This window comes from Chaetodon auriga, chromosome 3 (genome assembly GCF_051107435.1).
Source record: "Chaetodon auriga isolate fChaAug3 chromosome 3, fChaAug3.hap1, whole genome shotgun sequence".
NCBI lineage: Eukaryota > Metazoa > Chordata > Actinopteri > Chaetodontiformes > Chaetodontidae > Chaetodon > Chaetodon auriga.
The window spans coordinates 2,610,218-2,631,223 of NC_135076.1; the positions used below are offsets into that span (position 1 = coordinate 2,610,218).

The 21,006-nt window shown below is 39.6% G+C and overlaps 1 protein-coding gene across 8 annotated transcripts in view; it reads right to left on the bottom strand.

Moving 5' to 3' along the window:
- The window catches only part of ptprfa (protein tyrosine phosphatase receptor type Fa), a 328,374-nt gene that overhangs the window by 66,381 nt on the left and 240,987 nt on the right, over positions 1–21,006 (bottom strand). For 7 of the 8 annotated variants that reach the window (XM_076722953.1, XM_076722952.1, XM_076722956.1 and 4 more), the window contains 5 exons: positions 8,887–9,004; positions 7,420–8,001; positions 4,784–4,893; positions 2,587–2,843; positions 808–889 (listed from right to left, as the gene is read on the bottom strand). In XM_076722953.1, coding sequence (XP_076579068.1) covers positions 808–889; positions 2,587–2,843; positions 4,784–4,893; positions 7,420–8,001; positions 8,887–9,004 — 1,149 coding nt within the window. The remainder of the gene's footprint in view (positions 1–807; positions 890–2,586; positions 2,844–4,783; positions 4,894–7,419; positions 8,002–8,886; positions 9,005–21,006) is intronic. The other variant, XM_076722954.1, reaches the window with a different exon arrangement.

The following is a 21,006-nucleotide window of genomic DNA, read 5'->3' on the forward strand; positions in this document are numbered from 1 at the left end:
TGTGGGCGTCACTACGCACAATCTGGTCCAATGCAGAGGCTGGTAATACATGTTAAGTGGATATATCCTTTGATTTTACACTTAACAGACACTAGTGCCTTTAATGTAGCACTTACACTGCTAGCTAGAAAACGTTCATAAATGAAAAATGGAAAAGGAATTCAACACTTTTATTAGGCCTCAAGGACACACACAATGGGCCAATGCAAAAAGATTTATCATTAGTTCTATCAGTTTTGCTTGCAGGAGAGGTTAAAGTTGAATTCAGGAAACTGTCTTAATGGCTCAAACTTGTGTAAATTGCTTGTTTCATGCTGATAAATACTTGTTATGAACAGCTGCACATTATTGAAGTTTAGTGATTTGACTAATCAACAGCCCCAAAGCTCCACAAACGGCAACCTGCCTTACTGCATTTGTGGAATTTCATTTAGATTAATGTCAAATGTAATTTAAGTGAAAAGAAGAAGTTCACGCTGCAAGAAAAGAGAAGAAGAAGAACTGTAAACATTCACGTGGTTGTTGCATGAGGTCCCAGTGTATTTTGGTGAGAAACACTGAATTTAAACAGTTTGAAACAAGGAAAATGAACCTTTAGCTATAACCACTACTTACCTAACCCTGAGCCTAATCTTGAGCTCAACCACAAACCAAGTCTTAAAAAAGACATTTTAAAATGGAATGGTTTACCTTTATGGAAGAAACTTTTAAGGACTCACCTGACATGAATGGTGAGTTCCTAAAAAGTGACAGTGTGAACCAAATTTGTCACCTTTATATGACTCATGCAAGTACATGTTGACTCACCTCATATATATCCATGTCTTCAGGGTTCTCCCATCTTCTCAAAGAAGCCGGGGTGACAGGGACAACCACTATGTAGTACCATCTGTATCAAACACAGAGATGCAACTTCGTTATGCACCCATATTTGTTCTAAACAATTAATATTTCACATCTCATCTCCTTTTCTTAAAACTTAAGACTGAAGTATGGCTCTGGGGCTGATGAAAGGGTCTGGGCCGGGCATACAGAGATGGCATTAGTTTTCTTTTATTCTCCATCAGCCTTCACTGCAGCTTACTTGTGGGCAATCTCTTTAGAGAACCAAACACTTGAAACATAATTAAGTCCAAGTAATTCATTGTATCTTTCTTTTTGACTTGGCTGGTTAATATTAAAAAATGAACTTTTACTGAACTGCAGCCTTCGCATTGGGATTCTTTTTGTGGATCAACTGTGGTTTTAAAGCTCAGCTCTTTAATAAAGTGCTTTCTGGTGTCAGAGAGAGCTTGAGAGCAGCAGTGGAGTTACTGTTAATATGGCCATGTTGTTGTAAATTGTAATCATGGCATTTTTGGGTTGTTTTGTTTGCTCTCGAAACTACTCTGCCCTTAAAGGATTTCTCTGCTGCAGCTGATAATTGCCTGGTTATTAAGGGGCAGGAACAGGACAAGAAATAAATATACCAGGCTTGTATTGGCTGTTGAATAGACCCCCTCATAAACCAGTTAGTATCTGAACTGTTGATTTAATAGAAAGCTAGAGTTACCACCTCGTGGTTGTATGCCTTCACCAAACAGTCAAGCTGTACTTCAGATTCATGTCTGTCCCTACTCATAATGTAGTAACGACTTTGAAGGAATTTAATAAAAGGTAATAAGTATACTTTTGCTGAAATGGAAGTATCACTAAAGCACTACATTGACATATATGATCCCAGTAAACGATTTCCACTGAGAAACATGCTGTCTTCACTTAGAGACTATTTTTCCAGAGGAGTTCAGAGGACTGATAGAGAGCTTCATCACATGGTGCAACAACAATCATCTGAAGCTTAATATCACGAGAACCATTGAGCTTATGGTGGAATACACTGCTTCAAATATGGATGCTACTGCAAAAAAATTCAAAATGTGGATGCTTGACACACATTTTCAAACTGGCAGCACAGAACATCTCTACAGTGAGCACAGTTTTAAGGTGGACGCACAAGGTTAATGTCACCAATTCAGTATCTGACCAAATGTAAAATATGGTCACAATCTCTCCTTCTGTTCCTGAGTTAGCGTGCTGAATAATGGCCAGAAAAGTGTTTTTGAAGATCATTATGATGTCACAGTGAAGTTGAACTTTGACCTTTTCAATATAAAATATCATCACTTCATCATTGTCTCCCATTAGACATATGTGTGAAATTGAGTCATAATTACTGTGTAAAATTCTTGAGCTGTGGCCAAAAACACATTTTGTGAGGTTACAGTGACCTTTGAACACCAAATTCTAGTCATTTCATACTTGAATCCAAATGGATGTTTGTGGCAAATGCATCCTACGGTTTAAATGTACATGTAATTCCACTGTTGAGGCAAATGCAACATCTCCTCCTAAAAGCACTGAGGAGGAGATATTGCATTCACTGAGCTATTGCATTCATGAGACTGGAACACACCTATGCGTCATTCTCACAGGTCTTCAAACTGCTCATTTTATAGACCAATACAATATAGTCATTACTTTCATACTTAACACTATGCAACTACAACTCTGACCTCATGAGTCATGCCTATTTTCTTTTGCACAGACCTGACAGGGACTCCAGCAGGGGCCCTGGGAAGCCTGATGGTCACTTTACCACTCTCCTCCATATCATGTTGGTATTGAGTTGGTTTCATCTTCAACAAGTCTGGAGCTGTTCGAATGGAAACTTGCTGCTGTAGGCCGCCGGCACTGTTCCCCCGGCTCATTAGCACAAAGGAATAATCAGTATCTGGCTGTAGCTGTGTGATCAGCTTCCTCTTCAGGCTGCCTTGAACCTCCACACTTTGCTGGTTGTACAGGATCTGAAGCCAGAATGAAGATTGTTACTACTGCAAGTCGGAACTGATCAAAGTTAACTTCCTGATGTCTAAATTGCCTTGACAAAAAAAAAATTGCAGTAAGTTAGCCTGACTCTGTGCTAAGTGGATGAATACACCCATCAACACTTCCAAAGCTCACTGACTAAAATGTTGTACTTTGTTTGTTTAAACTGTACACACCAGAAATTAAAAATGACACTTTGTGATTTTATTTGCAAGAACTATATCAACAATTTGCCCCCAGAAGCTGCTTACAGTCACGACTTCTGGAACTTGTTTGCCAACAACTATACTCACTTTGCACAGAGTCAGGCTAGCTGCTTCCACCTGCTTCCACTCTTTATACTAAGGCTGATACAGGCGATCTACAACAGTTTTGTGCCATTAAGACAATTAAAATCTAAATCTTGTTGTATGGGGAGGATGTCTCTTTGAGGCCTATAAGAAGTGTGGAATGCATATTCTCTTTTACAAGACATTTAATAAGCAACTGTTTTTTGATGCTAAGCTAATTATGTCATCATGTCAGGTATGTACTGAATAGACACGCTGCTTGACTTCAAACTCACCCTAGGACAAGACAGTAATTGAGTGCATTCCCAAAAATATTACAGTATTTTGTCAATAGAGATGGCTGTGAAAGGACCTTCCTATAAGAATCCAATCTAACTTTTAAAACGTGTCTCAATTTTTTATTTTCTCTGACTTTTTATAAATCCATTCTTAGTACAGTAATTATTGGTGCATTACATGATAACATTGTTTTTCATTGCTCCAGTGCAGTTTGTTGCATTATTGTAGTTGTCTTACATTACTGATTCCTGTGTTCTGCTTTTGATCCACTGTTTTGCGTTACAAGGTGTCATATAAATAAAGTATGATTTACTTACGTATTATTAATTTAGTTGCTGATCTGTGGTCATAAACCTTGGTTTTTGTGCTTTAGCTTTTCCTCAGAGCTACACTCTGCCCAAGACCAAATGACAAGAAAGCATTCCCCTTAACAAATAGCCAGTCACAAAGTAGTTAGAGGGAGAATTTAATATGGTGTGAATTGATTTTCTTCATGATTTATGGAGCAGCTGTTCAGTTAAGGACGACAAAAGAAGAAGAACTTCCACAAAGTGTGTATCTCATTTGGTGATTATTCATTCATTCATTCATTCATCTTCTTTACCCGCGCATCCCATTTCGGGGTTGCAGGGGGCTGGAGCCTATCCCAGCTAGCAATGGGCGAGAGGCGGGGTACACCCTGAACCGGTCGCCAGCCGATCGCAGGGCAACATACACAGACACACAGACACACACTCACACTCACACCTACGGACAATTTAGAAACCAATTAACCTAATGAGCATGTTTTTGGTCTGTGGGAGGAAGCCGGAGTGCCCGGAGAGAACCCACGCATGCACGGGAAGAACATGCAAACTTCACACAGAAAGGCCCTGCCCGACCCAGGGTTCGAACCAGCAACCTTCTTGCTGTGAGGCACGCGCACTACCTGCTGCGCCACCGTGCCATTTGGTGATTATGTAACTTAAAATGTCTCAGAAATTCCAAAAATATTACAGCAGTCACATTGTATTGTGTTAATGATGCCACTTCATGTCTTCATATATGGTTCATACTCTGCAATAACTACCATCATTGATTACCATGAAACTACAAACTATGGATGTTTCTTTTTATTCAGCGCTCTTTCAGGTACCCTTTTGGGTCTATAAGGTTATTATTTGGTCTCCACCTGGTCATCCATATTATTGTCTGAGACTATAAAATCAGACTATAGTTTTCATTCTGTTGCTACTCCTTTGATATTAAAACCTAGAAACCACTTTTAGTTGTTAAAGTAAATTCAATGGCTGTGTTGTCTGTTTCAGGGCTGCAGCTGATGTTTGAGTGTAAGCAAAGGCTGATCTTACCTTGAGAGGCACTTGAGATTTGTAGGTTTCTGGCACTTCCCAGGTCAGCAGGACAGAGGTTTTCATCACAGCCTTCACACCAAAGTTCTTGGTGAACACTGAGGGAAGGTCTAGATGATTATTAGGTGGTTAATTTAATTGCGTATATGACTGAGATGATTCAGAGTTGAGGAGGTGGTGCACGAAAGGAAGAAAATTAAGTTATATTTTAACTAAACTGATAGAACAATGCACTAATCATCATTATTTCCTGTTCTTAATCAATAATGGATCAAATGAATATGTGTTAGATGAAAGGTCTCACTCATACTGATGATTCTACAGATAATTATTACCACCTTCCTTTTAGCTCTACTGAGATTTTCAGCATCTTACAGCTCATCTAATGTTCGATTAAGACATTTCATTTTACAGCCCTCAACTGTACTCTTTTGGTTCAGTCTCACACCTGACATTTTGAATGTTGATATATATTACTTGTTCATTGCTTAATTAGCTAAAGCACACTGAAAAAGTCCACGGTAAGATTAAGAAGAGATATGGTATGGTGGGATAAACTGACTGATGCCACAGAATGGCATGGAATAGTTGATAGTAGAAATGTAAAAAATGGTAGTGGATGATAACATTATCCAATTTTGAAGACTGATTTGACTTTCTTTAAATATAAATGGAACTTGATTAATATGCACAATTTTATATGATGTGATCCTGTTAAGAAACACCTTTGGTGTCTGATTTTTTTTTGCCTAATAACATGAAATGAACAAACATACAAATAAACAAACAAACAAACAACTAGAATATAAATTTGCTATACATAACATGTCAATTCTGGCTGTCACATTTTTTCAATCCAATTATATCAGCTCTAAAAATGCAACCTTAAATGCCTTAAAATAAGCACTAACAGAAAATAAAAAACTGGGTTTACACGCCTTTACCAACCTGGGTCTGTGAGAAAAAAGAACTAGCCATCTGTTGGTTAAACTGTTTAAAATGAGACAGAACTAACCTATGACATAGACCACCTTGTTTAGTTTGCTGAAACTACAAAACCCATACAAGCTGGCATACAACACACAGGTTATAAAGTTGGAATAGAGTTTCACTGACTGCATGACATTTGCTGGATGTATGCTAAATCTGCTGCCCTAGGCAGGCCTGGCCATTGTCCAGTCTGGGACTTTTTCATCCACTGGGTAAGAGACCCAGATGCTTTCCACAGAAAAGCTTTGAGGAGCTGTTGTGTGATACTCTTTAACAAAACAGGTTAAGGTGTCCTCATTCTTCAAATCTTCTCTCTTGTATAACCAAACATCCTGTTGAAAATGCTTAATATAAGGCCCCCAAAAAATCTCATCTTTGTGTGGCCAATCTTTGTTTTCAAGTCTGGAATGGTTTCAGTGCTGCTCCTTGTGGCAGTGGTTCTCACCAACTGTACTTACAGTAGGTGTTTTCCATCCTACAGCCTCGAAACTTAGTTGGACAATCAACACAATGATGAAAAGTTTAATCTGAGGCGATTTCAAACAGTGTGGTTTGGGTTTACAAGAGAAAATACTTCAAGGATGGGCACTAACTGGTTGGTTTGACAAACACATATCTTATTAACTTCCCCACCTCTGATAAAGAGCATTATACAGCCCCCTCCCTAAACTTTTCTTGAGCAGGCATCTGAGACGTCTCCCCCGTAGTGGGTGAGACAGTGCCAGATGGAGCTAGCCCTGGCACTGGCACAGCATACACTGAAGAAAAGAAGAGTGAAGCCATGACTGTAGTTGCAGTCTGTGGAAATACTGAATTCTCCTTGCTGTAGACATTGGTAAGATCAATAAAATTCTAATGATAATGTAACCTGCTGCAGGATAACAAGAAAAGAAAAGGTCAGATTTTTTCCCTCTCTCCCTTTTCTCTCCTTTCATTGGAAATACTAAGGGCTCTATAATCCCACTGGCACAAAGCGAGCCTGTAGGGCAAACACAGTTTTTATGCAATTTCCCACATGTTTTTCTGTCTATACCTGTTTGGTAATTCCCTGGCCTCCAAATGCACATGTTTGCACCAATTTGGGTGCTTGTTTTGGCAGAAAAACATCTAATCCCAAACACAGGTCAATTTTGATGGCTTGAGTTGACAGAGACCTTTCCAAAACCACAATGCCCTGTTCATGGAAGTTAGGCCTCTTTCTGTTATCTCCACATTTATTTTCATATGTACAGCAGATTGATATGTGCTTTATAACACAAGTTTTAAGGTGAATGAGGGAGAGTTTTACCAATAACATCACCCATATGAGTGTAATCCACTGAACTGGAGTTCCATAGATAAATCAGCTGATGTTCTGTTTTATGAGCCGATACAACAACTTGAAGAATGTCATATCTTTTGCATGCAGTTAATGAATAAGGGCTGATATTATGCAATGACCTCTCTCAGAGCCTCTCAGCCTATTTCACTTGTTGCTGTCTGTGGTCATGCCCATGTGTGTCTAAGCCTGGATGTTGTATTTGTGTTTGCACTCAGGAAAATAGAGCCCTAAATGTCCAAATAAGGGAGTCCTGTATGTGCTGATGTTAGATGAAGCTACAGTATGCTGTTTACAAGCACAATGCAGCACTAATAAATATCCTCACCTGGCATGGAGGTGGACATGGTTCTGCTCTGAATGCTGGGGCTGATGGGTCCTCCCCCCTTGCTGGTGAAAGCTTGGACTCTGATGTCGTAGGTTGTGTCAGGCTGCAAATCTTGGATGGTCATCTGTGTGTCTGTGGTACTGTTGGTGTTGTTGTGCTGGCTATTGATATCTCGATACACCACCACATACTTGACAATCTTCCCATTCCTCTCTGCCAGAGGAGGGGGGTCCCAGGCCAGCTTGGTGGAGGTGGCGGTCAGACCTACCACACTCAGATTCTGGGAGTAGCTGCTGGGAATGTCTTCAGGGGTGCTGATCTCCTTCATGTATTCTTCCCCATTGCCTGCTCGGTTTTTGGCGCACAGTTTAAAGATGTAGGTGGCTCCCTTGTGGAGGCCGGTGACTGTGAAATGATCATCTGTCTGTCTGAAGTCTTTGACAATGAAAGCTTCTTCCTCTGCTCTCTTGTACTGCAGCTGGTATCCTATATGCTCCCCCACCATCTCCTTAGGGGGCTGCCACTGGATCAGGGCGGTGTTCCCTATGGTTGTGCTGATCATCATAGTGGGCTTGCCAGGCACTGGAAGACAGAAACCACTCTCCAACATTCCCATATCTTGATTGCTTGAAAACAAAGCACATTATTCTTATCTGTCCCAGTTTTCACTACAGACCTTTTCATCACTGTCTAATAGTAGTGCTGGAACTAATTAAATATCTCATAATTGCAAGGTTAGAATACTGGCTGCATACCTTGTAGTCACCAAAGTACATGCTGACATCTTTGAAAATAAGTCAGGCACAGCAACAAGCACAAGCAGCCCAACAATCATATAGCTGATTAACAAACCAAACGTTTTGCCAGAATACTTTGAAGATAGAACTGAAAATGAAAGCACCCATAATGCCACAAACAATTACTCTCTGCACAGGAACACTGTATGGAAACATCTGGGGAAAGTATGTTTGGTCAAAGTTGAACTTGGAATTTGCTCTGTATCCTCCAACAGATGTTTAGAACTGACAGCTTGAGTTGTAATTTTAAAATGAACCTTTATTTCCTCCTCAAAATAGGTCTGGCCAGCCTGGGGATTTGTTTAACCTGCCTGAGTCCGACTGCTTGCTTGTTTCCCCTGATGCACCCATCTCAATTATTACTTTGTTAAGTACAGTGTTATCATAATTAATACAATCAATGACTGGGACGATGAAAATACAAATAACAACATAAACAACAACTGTAACCGTTTAACCATGATGAAAAGGATTCCCTTAACTTGATAAAGTTGTTGTTTTTAACCCAAACCATGATCTTTCCTTAACCCTTAGTGGCTTTTAGTCTAAACCTAACCACACCCTTGACCATAGCGGTGGCAGATTAGGAAATCATGCATATCCTGTTGGTAACAGTGTTTTGTTATGATTGCAAAAATATTCATTTCAAAAATAGACTGAGTGCACATACCTGCTCCTGTTGTGGTTACCACTCTGGCCTTGCTGCGAGCTCCATCGCCCTTGGTGGTGTACGCAGCCACAGTCACAGAGTAGGTAGTCTCTGGAAGCAGACCTGTTATAATGGCCTCCTGTGTGGTAGAGAAATACAGACAAGAAGAAAGAGGGAGGGAGGGAGATGGGGCGAGAGACAGACAAGAAAGAGACACAGAGAAATGGAGACAGGGTGGAAAAGAAAGAAAAAGACAGAGAGAAAAGGGCAACAACATTCAGGTTGAGACAATGGCCTCAGTTGAATTGGCGTGCTGTCAGCCAGTTTACTATAACAGCCACACAACATGCTTCACATTTCCAACACTCCAGATCATTTATGTAAACTGCTCTTTTTAGGAAAAAGTCAAGTGAGGTCCATGGATGGAATCCTGGAGTGCGTCTAGATGAAGTCCTACATCAAGATCATGGTTCCTGGTTGTTGACTAGAGTGTTAGTGTATAAGGTCCTTGGAACATTGACTATGAATGGAAAAAGAGCATATTGCATTGTTACATTGCAATATCTACTTCAGTCCCTGGAAGTAGATATAAAGTAGATAGAATTTATATACTATATATGTGTGTGTGTGTGTGTGTGTGTGTGTGTGTTTATATATATATGTTATAATGTAAGGTGGGTCTTTAAACTATGACTGATTATGACCTAATGGGCAGTTTTTATTTTATTTTATTTTATTTTCTCTTCTCTAAGTTTAACTAACCTGGATGTTTATTTACACAATCTGACTGCTCCTGTTTGCTGTTTCTTCTTTTTCCTTTGTGGCTAGTATCTGTTACCTGGCACTTTTTTTGGTATCACCTCGGTTGAGGTTCCAAGTGAGCTGAGCTGATACTAAACAGTGACGTGAAAACACTGCAGACCGCTGGTTGGCCAGAGGGTATCATCACTCATGTAACACAGGACATCCTCCACAAGCCTGACATGTTTAAACAACCAAGCCACAATCCATAGCAACTGCATTTTTTTATGCACTTGACCCAGATTTAAAAATTGGCAGCCTGTTTCAAGTATCAAGAACACCATCCCTTCCATAGCCTCTGTTATAAGAGTAGTTCCCTTTTTTCTGCCCACACACATCAGAGAGCCCATGTTCATACATGCTCCTCCACTGTTCTTGTTAATATAGCAACATGTACCGTCTGTCAGCTGTTAGGAGTCCATTAAAAGGCTTGAAAAAGGCCTACTAGTCTCAGATAGCTGCAGATTCCATTCTACTGCTGCTCCTGAGTGATGAGTGGAGGAGCAGCAGAGATGAAGCAGCTAGTGATGACAGAATAATGGCAGCAGGGTGGAGGTGGAGGTGTGAGTGTGTGCAGAGGGATGATAGTTCCAGCAGAGAATACCCAGTGGGTTCCATTTCCCTCATCAGACCGGCACTTCTGCCTAAAGCCCAGGGCTTGCTGTGCCATGAAGATGACAGTGCAAATTAACAAGGTCCTGCCAAAGCAGTCAGGGGTTCCGAAACAACCAAAGCACTAATTATTATTTTATGGCTGGCAATTTTATATCACAGGATGTTTAAAAGGTTTTTCTTTTGCTAATTTAAAAACAGACATCTACAGAGCAAAATTCAGATGGGGCTTTAAGAGATATTTCCCTCCTTTCTGTCTTCTCTGCAGAGCAAAGAAGGTGCAAGATAAAAGAGAAATGTGACTAATGTGAAGCTACCGAACTCCTCTAAAAGGCTCATTATTTTAATCTGGTGGTATTCCTTTTCATTTTTGTTGCCAGAGACTTTCATGGATTTGGACAGACAAAAAAATCCAATTGGGCTTTCATCTGTCTTTTTAATGCTGGTTGTGGGGATGAATTTCAGAGTACTAAACAGATGAAACATTTTACATTAACATAGAAGACATCACTCCTGTGAGGGCAAAGTCTGGTTTAACAGGATCCAGTCAATTAGCAGTGACTTCCACTGTGTCAGACATCAATTGCTGCTGTCCTCCACATCCCTCCCTTTCCAACCTTCACAGTCAGCGGGGAGGTTCTACTAATGTGGGAACACCTCCCCTACAAAAGCTCATTAGCAGTTACCCCACGGTGCTGATTCATCCCCACTGAGACCAACATTAAGAGAGGGACACTCTGAGAGATACTTGAGTGTTGGACACCAAGTTTCAACCACAGTCACATTCCACATGTTAAACTTGAAAATTTCACTCAATGTGACATAAATGGCAGCCAGGAAAGCTGGGCTAATATCTTGAAGTTCTGTAAGCTAGTGAGCTATGTCTTTAGGCTTGCATATAGGTTAAGAGATAGATTAGACCATAGATTAAGGGCCTAAAGTCTAGTCTGGGTCACTTCACCCAATTTATAGAGGAGCATTTCTTCAGACTCCCTTCCAGTGGTATCTGATGCAGGTAACATTTGATTTACTCCCCTAGGTTATCAGCGATTTTTGTCCCCCATCCAATGCATTCATCCATTCATACTGTTAGAAACTTTCAGGCATGTAACAAGTGGGAGTCCGGACACACACACACACACACACACACACACACACACACACACACACACACACACATGCTAAATTAAACTACAAAGATGTGGTAACCATGAGGAGATACTGAAGCTGTCCATCAACAGAGAGATTAGGAGAGCAGCTCTGTTGTGTCTTACTGCCCTAATGACCCATCCAGGCTCCTATAAGAAGAAAACAGAGCGGCAGAGGAAGCCAGATGGGTGGACTATCACAATTATTATTATCCACTTATCCTGTGCAGGGTTGAAGTAGGATAGTGGTTGTTGGGTGGGGGTCTGGGGAATGTCCCTGGCCCAGCCATTCACAATTAGTCAAATTAGAGTTGCCAATGAACATAAGCAGCATGTTTTCTGGTATTATTAAGCAGGTCCTTGAAATATCTTCTCAATATGAATAAAACTTAAAATAATATATAAAGGAACAGCTGAATGAATAGATAAATAATTGAAAAAAATTGAGAGAGGATACACAGATGGATTATATATAGATATAAAAATGATACACATATATACACATATAAATACATACATACATGAAAATAACTGTACTGTACACTGCCAGGGTCTGTGGATTTTCATTGGCAAATAAACCAACAGGAGCTGGACTCAGGTAGATTCAACAAGCTGGCTTTATTGCATGGGCATGTAAGATACCACAAAACAAACATCAGCTTTAATAAAATAATATAATCGCAGGGACTCAAGTGATGTTAGAGAGGTGGCAGCAGGACACTGAACTAGCGTCTCTACACTTATTGGACAAATACCATTTACCATGTAGTCTGGAATACATCTGTGTGTGTATATACACTCACTCACACATACTGTAATACCACGGCAGGTAAACAGATATTCATCCCTGGGCCCAGACCAACAGACACTTTACTTCCAGCATAAAATCAAAAGAGCGTTTATAGCTGCAACTCCTCAGAGACTGGGAGGCTGTGATCCGAGGAGGCTGTGAAGATACACACCAACACACAGCATCCACACACACATGCACACACACACGCACGCACACACACGCACACACACACACGCACACACACACACACACACACACACACACACACACACACTGTATCCAGTTGTCGCAGTTGTCATCCTGGTCTTCAGCAGTGAAGTCTTATGTCACTGTGTTCAAAGCCCACTGGACGACACCATGCCCCGCCCAATAAAATAAAAATAAAATACACATGCACACACCCTTCATACCATCAAAAGCCACTCTAGAAACAAGCCTGGCACTCAGGGAGAAGAGTTTAAAAAGGCCTTTCCCCTTGTTTTTTGAGGAGCTGTCAGCTCTCTTGAAACCTGAACAATCTTCTTGTAAGACAAATGGGGATAGGGATGGAAGGACGAGGAATAAAAGTGAAGGGAGACGGTTACTGAACAACTGCTGTGCAATTTTATTCCTTTATTATGTATGTTTGTTTTTTCCTATAAGATTTTGCTACCATGTTATTTTAAAAGGTAGTTTTGGTTTCTTACATCCTGGGTCTTATTTTCATAGCTTGGGCCACTATTTCTATTGGTTATGATAACATTGCGCACTCTATTGTGCATTCTTCTTCTTATTATTATTATTGGTAACAATGGTACAGAACATATACTGATGAAAGTTAGAAGCTAGAATAAGCATTTTCACTTGGAATAACATGCGACCTGTATCTGGATATTTCATCTGGTTTAAATGAACACAGTTTCATCTGGAGGTAATCTGGTGGGGTCCTCCAACCTTACATGTGGTAGTGGCACTGGTAGTGATAAATGCAAAAATCAGATATCATTATGCAGTAAATGTATCCAGATAGAGATGCTATTATGCTAGTATCGGGCGGAAATGCAGGTAGGATGAGTGTATCTGTAGTTATAAATACGACTTGTTTGAATAGCTGATGCACACTTTGTCAGGTTTCTCATTTTAGAGTGATCAGAAGAGAGGAGGATAACAACTGTGTTAGTCGCCACGCAGAGAATGGAGAGATGTTATGACAGAAAACACACTCCCCATAACCCCTGTCCACCCAACACACACTGTGGCTACTCACGTAGTCTGTTGAGTCCTCATCAGTCCACTGATGAAAAGGACAAACGAGGGAGAAGAGTCATAAAAAACAGAGTGAACTTAATAGAATTTACTTGAGGCCATTCTGAGCTGATCAGCATGCTGAATGACTGCAGTGATTAGTGACTGAAGGAGAGGAAGAGCTGCCTAGAGAGGGGCTGCTTTAAATTGCATGTCGTCTCATTCTTAAAATAATCGCCTAAATCACTTTTTCAAGTTTTTCAAAAACTTTTACCAGAGGTGGGCAGCATCATAAGGAGTTGATTAAGGAAAAAAAAATATCATTTTTGTCTGAATTATTTTAAGAAGGTGACAATGTGGTAATGGAGGTAACGTGTGAATGTGTGTATGTGTGTATACCCATGTGTCTGTGTGTACATAGTGTCACCTGGTGAGACAAGTCTGGTCCATGCTGATGAGAGTTCCCTGCTGGGTGACTCGGCAGGGAGGAATTCAAAAATGAAAGGATATGGCTGCCAGGGCCCTCCATGCCTCCAGTCAGCACATTGAGAGGGTCTGGAGCCCAGACCACTGACTCACCTGCAACAGGAACCCTTTTGCTTCAACCGGAGTCATGACTCACTGTTACCCTGATGAAAAATTCTCCTTTTCAAAGACGCTACATAAAAATCTGTCGTGCCTCCATGACTTGAAACATTCCTCAGTATTCTTTTTTCTTGGGCCAGTTCCCTCTGGTGGGGTGAAAAACTGTCCTTAACAATGACTATCTGAAATGGGTTGGAGAATACTTGAGGATTAAAATACATGATATTTTCTAGATTTTTGATAGATAACAAAAATGTAAATAAATTTCCCTAACTAGAGTCCATGGCTATATTGCACATGGGCTTCCACGTGGGAAGACTATAAAGGATATTTGTGTGTTTTGGTATGTTTCAGCCCATTGATTACAAATTATTTATCTTTAATATTACCATTTCAATCGATATACAGTATTTCTCTGCAGATGGATTTAAGATACTATCCTGTAATACAGGGGTGAGGAACCTCCGGCCTATGTGAGACCATTTGATTTGCTGCAAGGTAATTCATACAAAAAAAAGAAAAAAAAGAAGAAGAAAAAAACAGTTACTTTTTTCAGGGTCAAGAATAAAGTAGCAGACTAACACGTTCTTCTCTGTGGTCCCTGAACACAACACACACGGAGCAGTAGACATCACGCTGCAACATAACCAAATATGGAGGCAAGTCATTGCAGCTACAAACATGTTAAACTGGATGAGCTGCAAGGACAAATGTGCTTTGCTGCCCCCCACAATAGAGCTCCCTCCTCCTCCTCCTCCTCCTCCTCATCGCATGTGCATAATAAGCTTCTCAGGTGCTGCCCAATCACCAGTGACCACTACTCTGTTTGCAACTGTCAGCACCAAGCCGAGCGGCTCTGCTAAATATGTAAATCTTCAAAAATGGCTCATAATTATATAGTTTGATTTCCAAAAAAAGCTCAGTAATTTTCTGAAACTGATGTGGTAGAAAATTATTGCATATGTTTATGTGTATGGCCTGTTGAATAACTAAAAACCTTTATGGTCACTCTCAAGTCACTGACATGAGGGTGGTTTCAGACAGTCCAGGTAGAAAGATCAGAATGGCTTGAATCCTCTGAGCACTGCTGCACCACGGTATGCCTACAACAATGTTTGTGATTCTACCAAATGCACCACCATTCCTGTCAACATTAAGAATTTGAAAATGAGGGAAGTGTTCCACTGCCCTGGCCTGGGCTGCCCCACCACTGACCACAAACCCCTTAAATTTAGACAAGGGGACACAGTAAATCCTTAAGTCACCACTAGGTAAACACTTGCTTTAAAATATCAGAGCAACAGCTTCAGAAATGATGTCAATTCAAAAACACATATGAAAATAAAAACTAAATACAACAGAAACGTGCAGCGAATGAAAAGCATGCTGCCGAAAGCCAAAACAAATACATGAACAGTAAACACTGCAAACACAGAATCAAAAACAAAGTCTTAAACTCACAAACTCTGAAAACAATGCAACAGAAAAACGCTGCATATGCAGTCAACGCGATAGAAGTTCTCCAGGCCTCTAGGAGGAGCACTGATGAGAACTGCTTGGTTTTTGACCCGAGACAGAGAGAGAGAGGGAGAGAGAGAGCAGAGTGTTTGCTAAGGGGAATGTAGCATATCAAATTGTCCCCCATCAACATTAAAAATACAGGACAATTTTTAAATGGGAGGACAGCGACAGAAGAGGGTAAAATAACCAAGAAAAAACAGGAGATTGGACATGTATGCATGCCATAGCACCTTCCAGAAACGTTCCTAAAAAGCAGCGCTCTGCTCTACTCTACTTAAATTACGCACCTAGTCTAGTTTTGAGAGAAGCCACAACAAGCTACACAGAGCAGATGGAGCTGTGCAAGATGTCAGACAACACAGGAACAGCATAGAACAATTTTCAATGTAAAAGACCCTGTGCATACTCCCAACCATAAAAACACACAAAAAAAGAAATCAGTTAAATACATAGTGTAGTGTACTTACCCAAGACAGAAGCACAAAAATCATTGATTGATTGAGTCCAAATAAACTACAGTATATTCATCTGAAATATTCATTACCCGTTCTTCACCTGTCAAATACCATTAGTAATTTCAGTGTTTATCAAAGAAAACCTTCTTGATTTGAAGCCTGCCCCACCAGAAAAACAGCCACATAGATTGTCTTTGCAAGTAAGCTGATCCATATGGGTTGGAATGGAATCTATGGATAAACCACAACAAGAAATTTTATTGGCTGAGTCTAACCAAGTAGTTTTGGTGTCCAAATCTGAGCAAATACCTTCACTGTACTGACTTGTTGCTTGTACTCTCCAATGATGATATGATATATGCGAGTTTGGGAGTCACAATCAACCTATTCACTTGTTTAAGACGTGTTGTTTATTCCTTATCGAATCAACATTTCCATTAAGTCAAGCAAACAAATTACAATTTTTGAGTAAAACACATTGTTATTCCATCTGTATAATGCAGTGAGTTTGAATCTAATGAGTGAAAACTGATGATGCACTGTGATACAGTCAACAGAGAGAAACAAAGAAAAATGTCCTTTGATTACTTATTTGCCCTGTATGTCTTCTTTCACTATGATCTATTCATATTCAGTATTCAGTGAGCAGAGCATAGAATCATATTTTCAGTTTCTCATCTTCTCTTTAGATGTCATAGCTCTTTTCCCTCAGGCTGTGTTCAGAAACAGAAAGAAAAGACAGAGACTGACAGATATAAAGAAAGAAAGATAAAGCAGTAGAGAGAGGGACGAGGAAGAAGAAGAAGATAAAGTATTGCAGCATACTCAGAATTTGTACTGTTGTAAAGTCATTACATTGTGCCTTCAGATGTTAGAGCGCCTTTACTTCTCCAGGACTGATTTGGTGTTTGGGTGGTCTGTGGGTACCACTGCTTTTCTCCTTCATGCATGCTTCAATCACTTACAAAAAGCAGCCACATAACATCTGCCTGCTCTTTTTTTTTAATGTTTCTGGCTTCTTTTTAACAGCTATTAACTTATTGCAATGTTTTTCTGTGACAGACAGGAACAATGGACAAATGTACAAAATAAGATCCATGTTGAAATAAAACAAAATTATCCTTAAGGATTATTATTATTACTATTGTTATCATTATTCATAATGGTAAGTATATTTAAAAGGATTAAGGTCAGAATTTCAACAACAGTTTGCATGAAAATAGAAAAAAATATAAATCTGCTAAGTCATTTTTTTGTGATTTTAAGCAGATTTCCACAATGGACATCAAAGATTAAAAAAAAAAAAAAAAAAAAAAAAACACGCAATAACTGGACAATTAAGTTGTGCTGATTCCAGCAGTATGTATATGAGATCTGTGTGTGCTGGTTTGATTGAATTATGATTGTTAAAGATAATCTTTTTTATGCTAAGGGTTTACACAGTTCTACTGTATTTCCTCAAATAAAAAATGACAGCTAAGTAAAGGACAGGCCTCTAATAGAGACCATAGGGAAAAAAACCCAAAAGCAAAATAAGAGTGTAAACTCCAGGTGGCTGTCATATTTTGTGTATGTTAACTAGGCATAATGTACGTTACGAGTCAAAAGTTTGGACACATACAGATTTTCTAAAGGGAACACTGCACATCAATGAGTTTTCTGCAATACCTTCCTGCAAATGTTTTATAGCAAAAGCCTTGTTAAGAAATGGAAGGAATCTGTCAACTGAAATGCTAGAGGGCTTTTAATTTGAAACGCATACAGAGAGTGCTGCATTTGTATTAAGAATGTAACAGTAACTTTTGCAGAGTAAACAGGGCTGAATCAGGGGTTTCCTACTCCAATGTAACCAATTATACTTATCAGAGTGAATTAAAAATAAAGGCCTGTCTTTAATACAAGCCTGCTTCAAAAAGGTCTTTTACCTAGTTCAGTTGAGGTAAATATATGTCACTTATTTGAGGATATATGGTAAAGAACCCTCATTGTTAATTTAGTGTTGCTTTACTGGCCAAAATACATTTTCACTCCCACACATGAGCAGCTTCAACAGCAGTTATTCAGAGGTACACGGCATTTGTATTCTGCTCCATGACCTTGCTGACTAAGCAGAAATAAAAGACAAAGGGCATTGCTTCCTCATCTTCATAGAAGAAATAAATAAAGTCCATTATCATAAACAATGTGAGCTGCTAACGGTGAAGTGGAAATCAGGTATATTCCTTGGCAAAAGTGCAGCTCATGCTCTAAATCAAAAAAGATCCATTATATAAATCAGCTGGGACACTAAAAGTGACTGCAGTGTTGAGTAACCATCGTTCTTTCATACAGTAACTGAAGCACTACTGGGCTCTGCACCTTAATGTGTCATTGTCACTGAACTTGTACATTATGAGGATGGATTTCTCTGAACTGATGATGACTGGCCACACTGCTATACTACCTATCAAAGTTCCTTGTTGGTCTAGATGGAGGACTCTCTAGTAAAAATAGCAAAACTATCTGGGCATAGTAAAAGCATTGAAGAAAGTGAAAAAGTCTGACAAAGGACCACTACAGATGGTAAATAATGTACATACAGGATCAGATTCAGATGGTAATTTTACCATTGTTATTTCACTTATTACTATGAATGATTTGGATGCAATCACAAATGACAGATAGATGCATATACAGCAGTTGGATCTCACACTTCTGATAAAAGCAAAACCAGATGACTACAACTTACACCTAACAAAAATAGTACATCACAACATTGTAAAGTTAAAAAAAAAATGGACCATGAAGTAAACCACCTTTAAACCACCAGAAGTAGGATTCTGTTTAAAAGATTGATTCACACAATGAACCATTTTTGGGGTGAAACGATCTATGGTCAGGCACCAACATCAGTGACTACCTTACCTGACTGCCATGAACACCCAAAACAATTTGAAGCTCTCACAAAAAGCCTACAGGTACCAGCTGTGTGTATTGCAGCCTCCTATTAAACTACTTGTTTGATCACTTCTTTCAGTAGGTATCACTCACCGAACTAACAATTTAATAGCAGCACTCAGAGAAATCTTTATCTCTTAAAGACAAAGACAAGCCAAAGGATCCAAATATCTTCCCGGACCAATGACAATTTCTTTTCTTGGGCAAGTGCCAGTTTCGTTTCTTCTTGTGAAACGGAGACAATGTTTGATATTCAATGAACCATTTTTTTTGCTATAGCCAACTAGGGGTGAAATATAATATATAGCCCAGACACTGCATAGAAGAAACTCATGTCAGCCATTTGCCATTTGTCTCTTTCTTCTTTCTTTCAGCTATTACATAAAGCTCATAATGGGAATATGAACTGGTACTGTGCCCACATTACTGCTGACACCATAACCCCCTGCTTGTCAATCTTAGACTCCATCTTACAATAACATATAAACAAGGCCCCAAGATGCTTGAACTCCATCTATTGAGTGACTCGGTCCCATCCCAGACTATGCAATCCACACAGACTTCAAGCTACTGCCTCTCATCCCTACTGCTTCACACTGGGCTCTAAATCATACCAGTGTGCCCAAAAGGTCATAGTCTGATGAAACCAACAGAACTAAATCATGTGCAAAAAGCAGAGTTGGTAAATGGACTGTTTACATAGCGCTTTCCTAGTCTGACAGCCACGCAAAGCACTTTTACAAGTCTGCCTTCACCCACTAATGGTGGCTGGGTCACCTACTCTTTACGAGCATTAACACACACCCCGACGCGCAGCATCAGGAGCAATTCGGAGTTCAGTATCTTGCCCAAGGATACTTAGACATGTTGACTGCTGAAGCCATGGATCGAACCACCAACCTTCTGACAGGTGGACCACTCTACCTCCTGAGCCACAGCTGCCCGGAGATGCAATACATACTGTTCTATTTTGGCTGGAAGACTTTTAATGTGAAAAATCTGCATGCTTCATTTATTGACCGAGAAATAGAGCAAAGTGGAAATAACTACTGAATTGAAATATTTCTGCTAAACAACAGAACCTCAGAGAAGCAGAATGGTGACTATGACACGAATCTGTTGCTGATAGAACTGATAGAATAATGCTGTGAGAATGTACATAATCCTAAATCTATGTAGGATGTTTTGAGTTTATATTAACTGGGGAGAATTAATCAATGAATACTGGAGTGCTTCGAACTGTAATCAGTAGGTGTTGCATCCTTTTCAATTAGAACAGTGAAAACAACTTGTTGCACACTGAAACCCTCTGCACAGCTACATATTTTAGATGTCTCCATGTCATGATGTGGTATTAACATGTAGAAATATAAATATTCAGTAGTTCAGGTATGTTGATTATGTTGATTTGAGTGTTTTAAACTTATACCTCAGATGAACTGTATTGCTGAAGTTAATGAGCGGCCTTTATCTTTTATAAAGACAATGTTGAACGATTAGGTCTGCTTGGTACTATATCCAACATTTACAACTGCACAATAAAATAACAATTAAAATTATATTTTGTCTTATATTACTAAGAACATCTGGTCCTACACCCAAAAGGACCAGCAAAAAGTAGACCAACCACAGAATTTTATGATAGCACATTTCAGAATCAAAACTATTAAACCCATCTGCTGACTTAACTGTTCAGGAAGTAATATTCAATCTGCAAAAGAATGGTATATATTTATGTAAATCATTTGGTAACCATGCATTAGTAGGAGTGTAGGGATATTCCCCAATAAATCAGACAGTCAAGCATAAACATGAATATATAAGTAAAGTGCTCTGAAGTTTGATTTCTCACATGGGTCTATGTAGTGCTGATAATGCAGGATGACAGTTGCCAAAACTGTCCTGTCACTGATTTACGTGTCAGTCCATATGACTTCATCCTTACAGCTCTCAACTGGAACACAAAATGGAACAGAACTGCAAGCGAACACTGTGTCATGCCCAAAAGAATAATTTTTTGGACTACATAAATTTCACATACACTCACAAATAGTATTTTGTGATG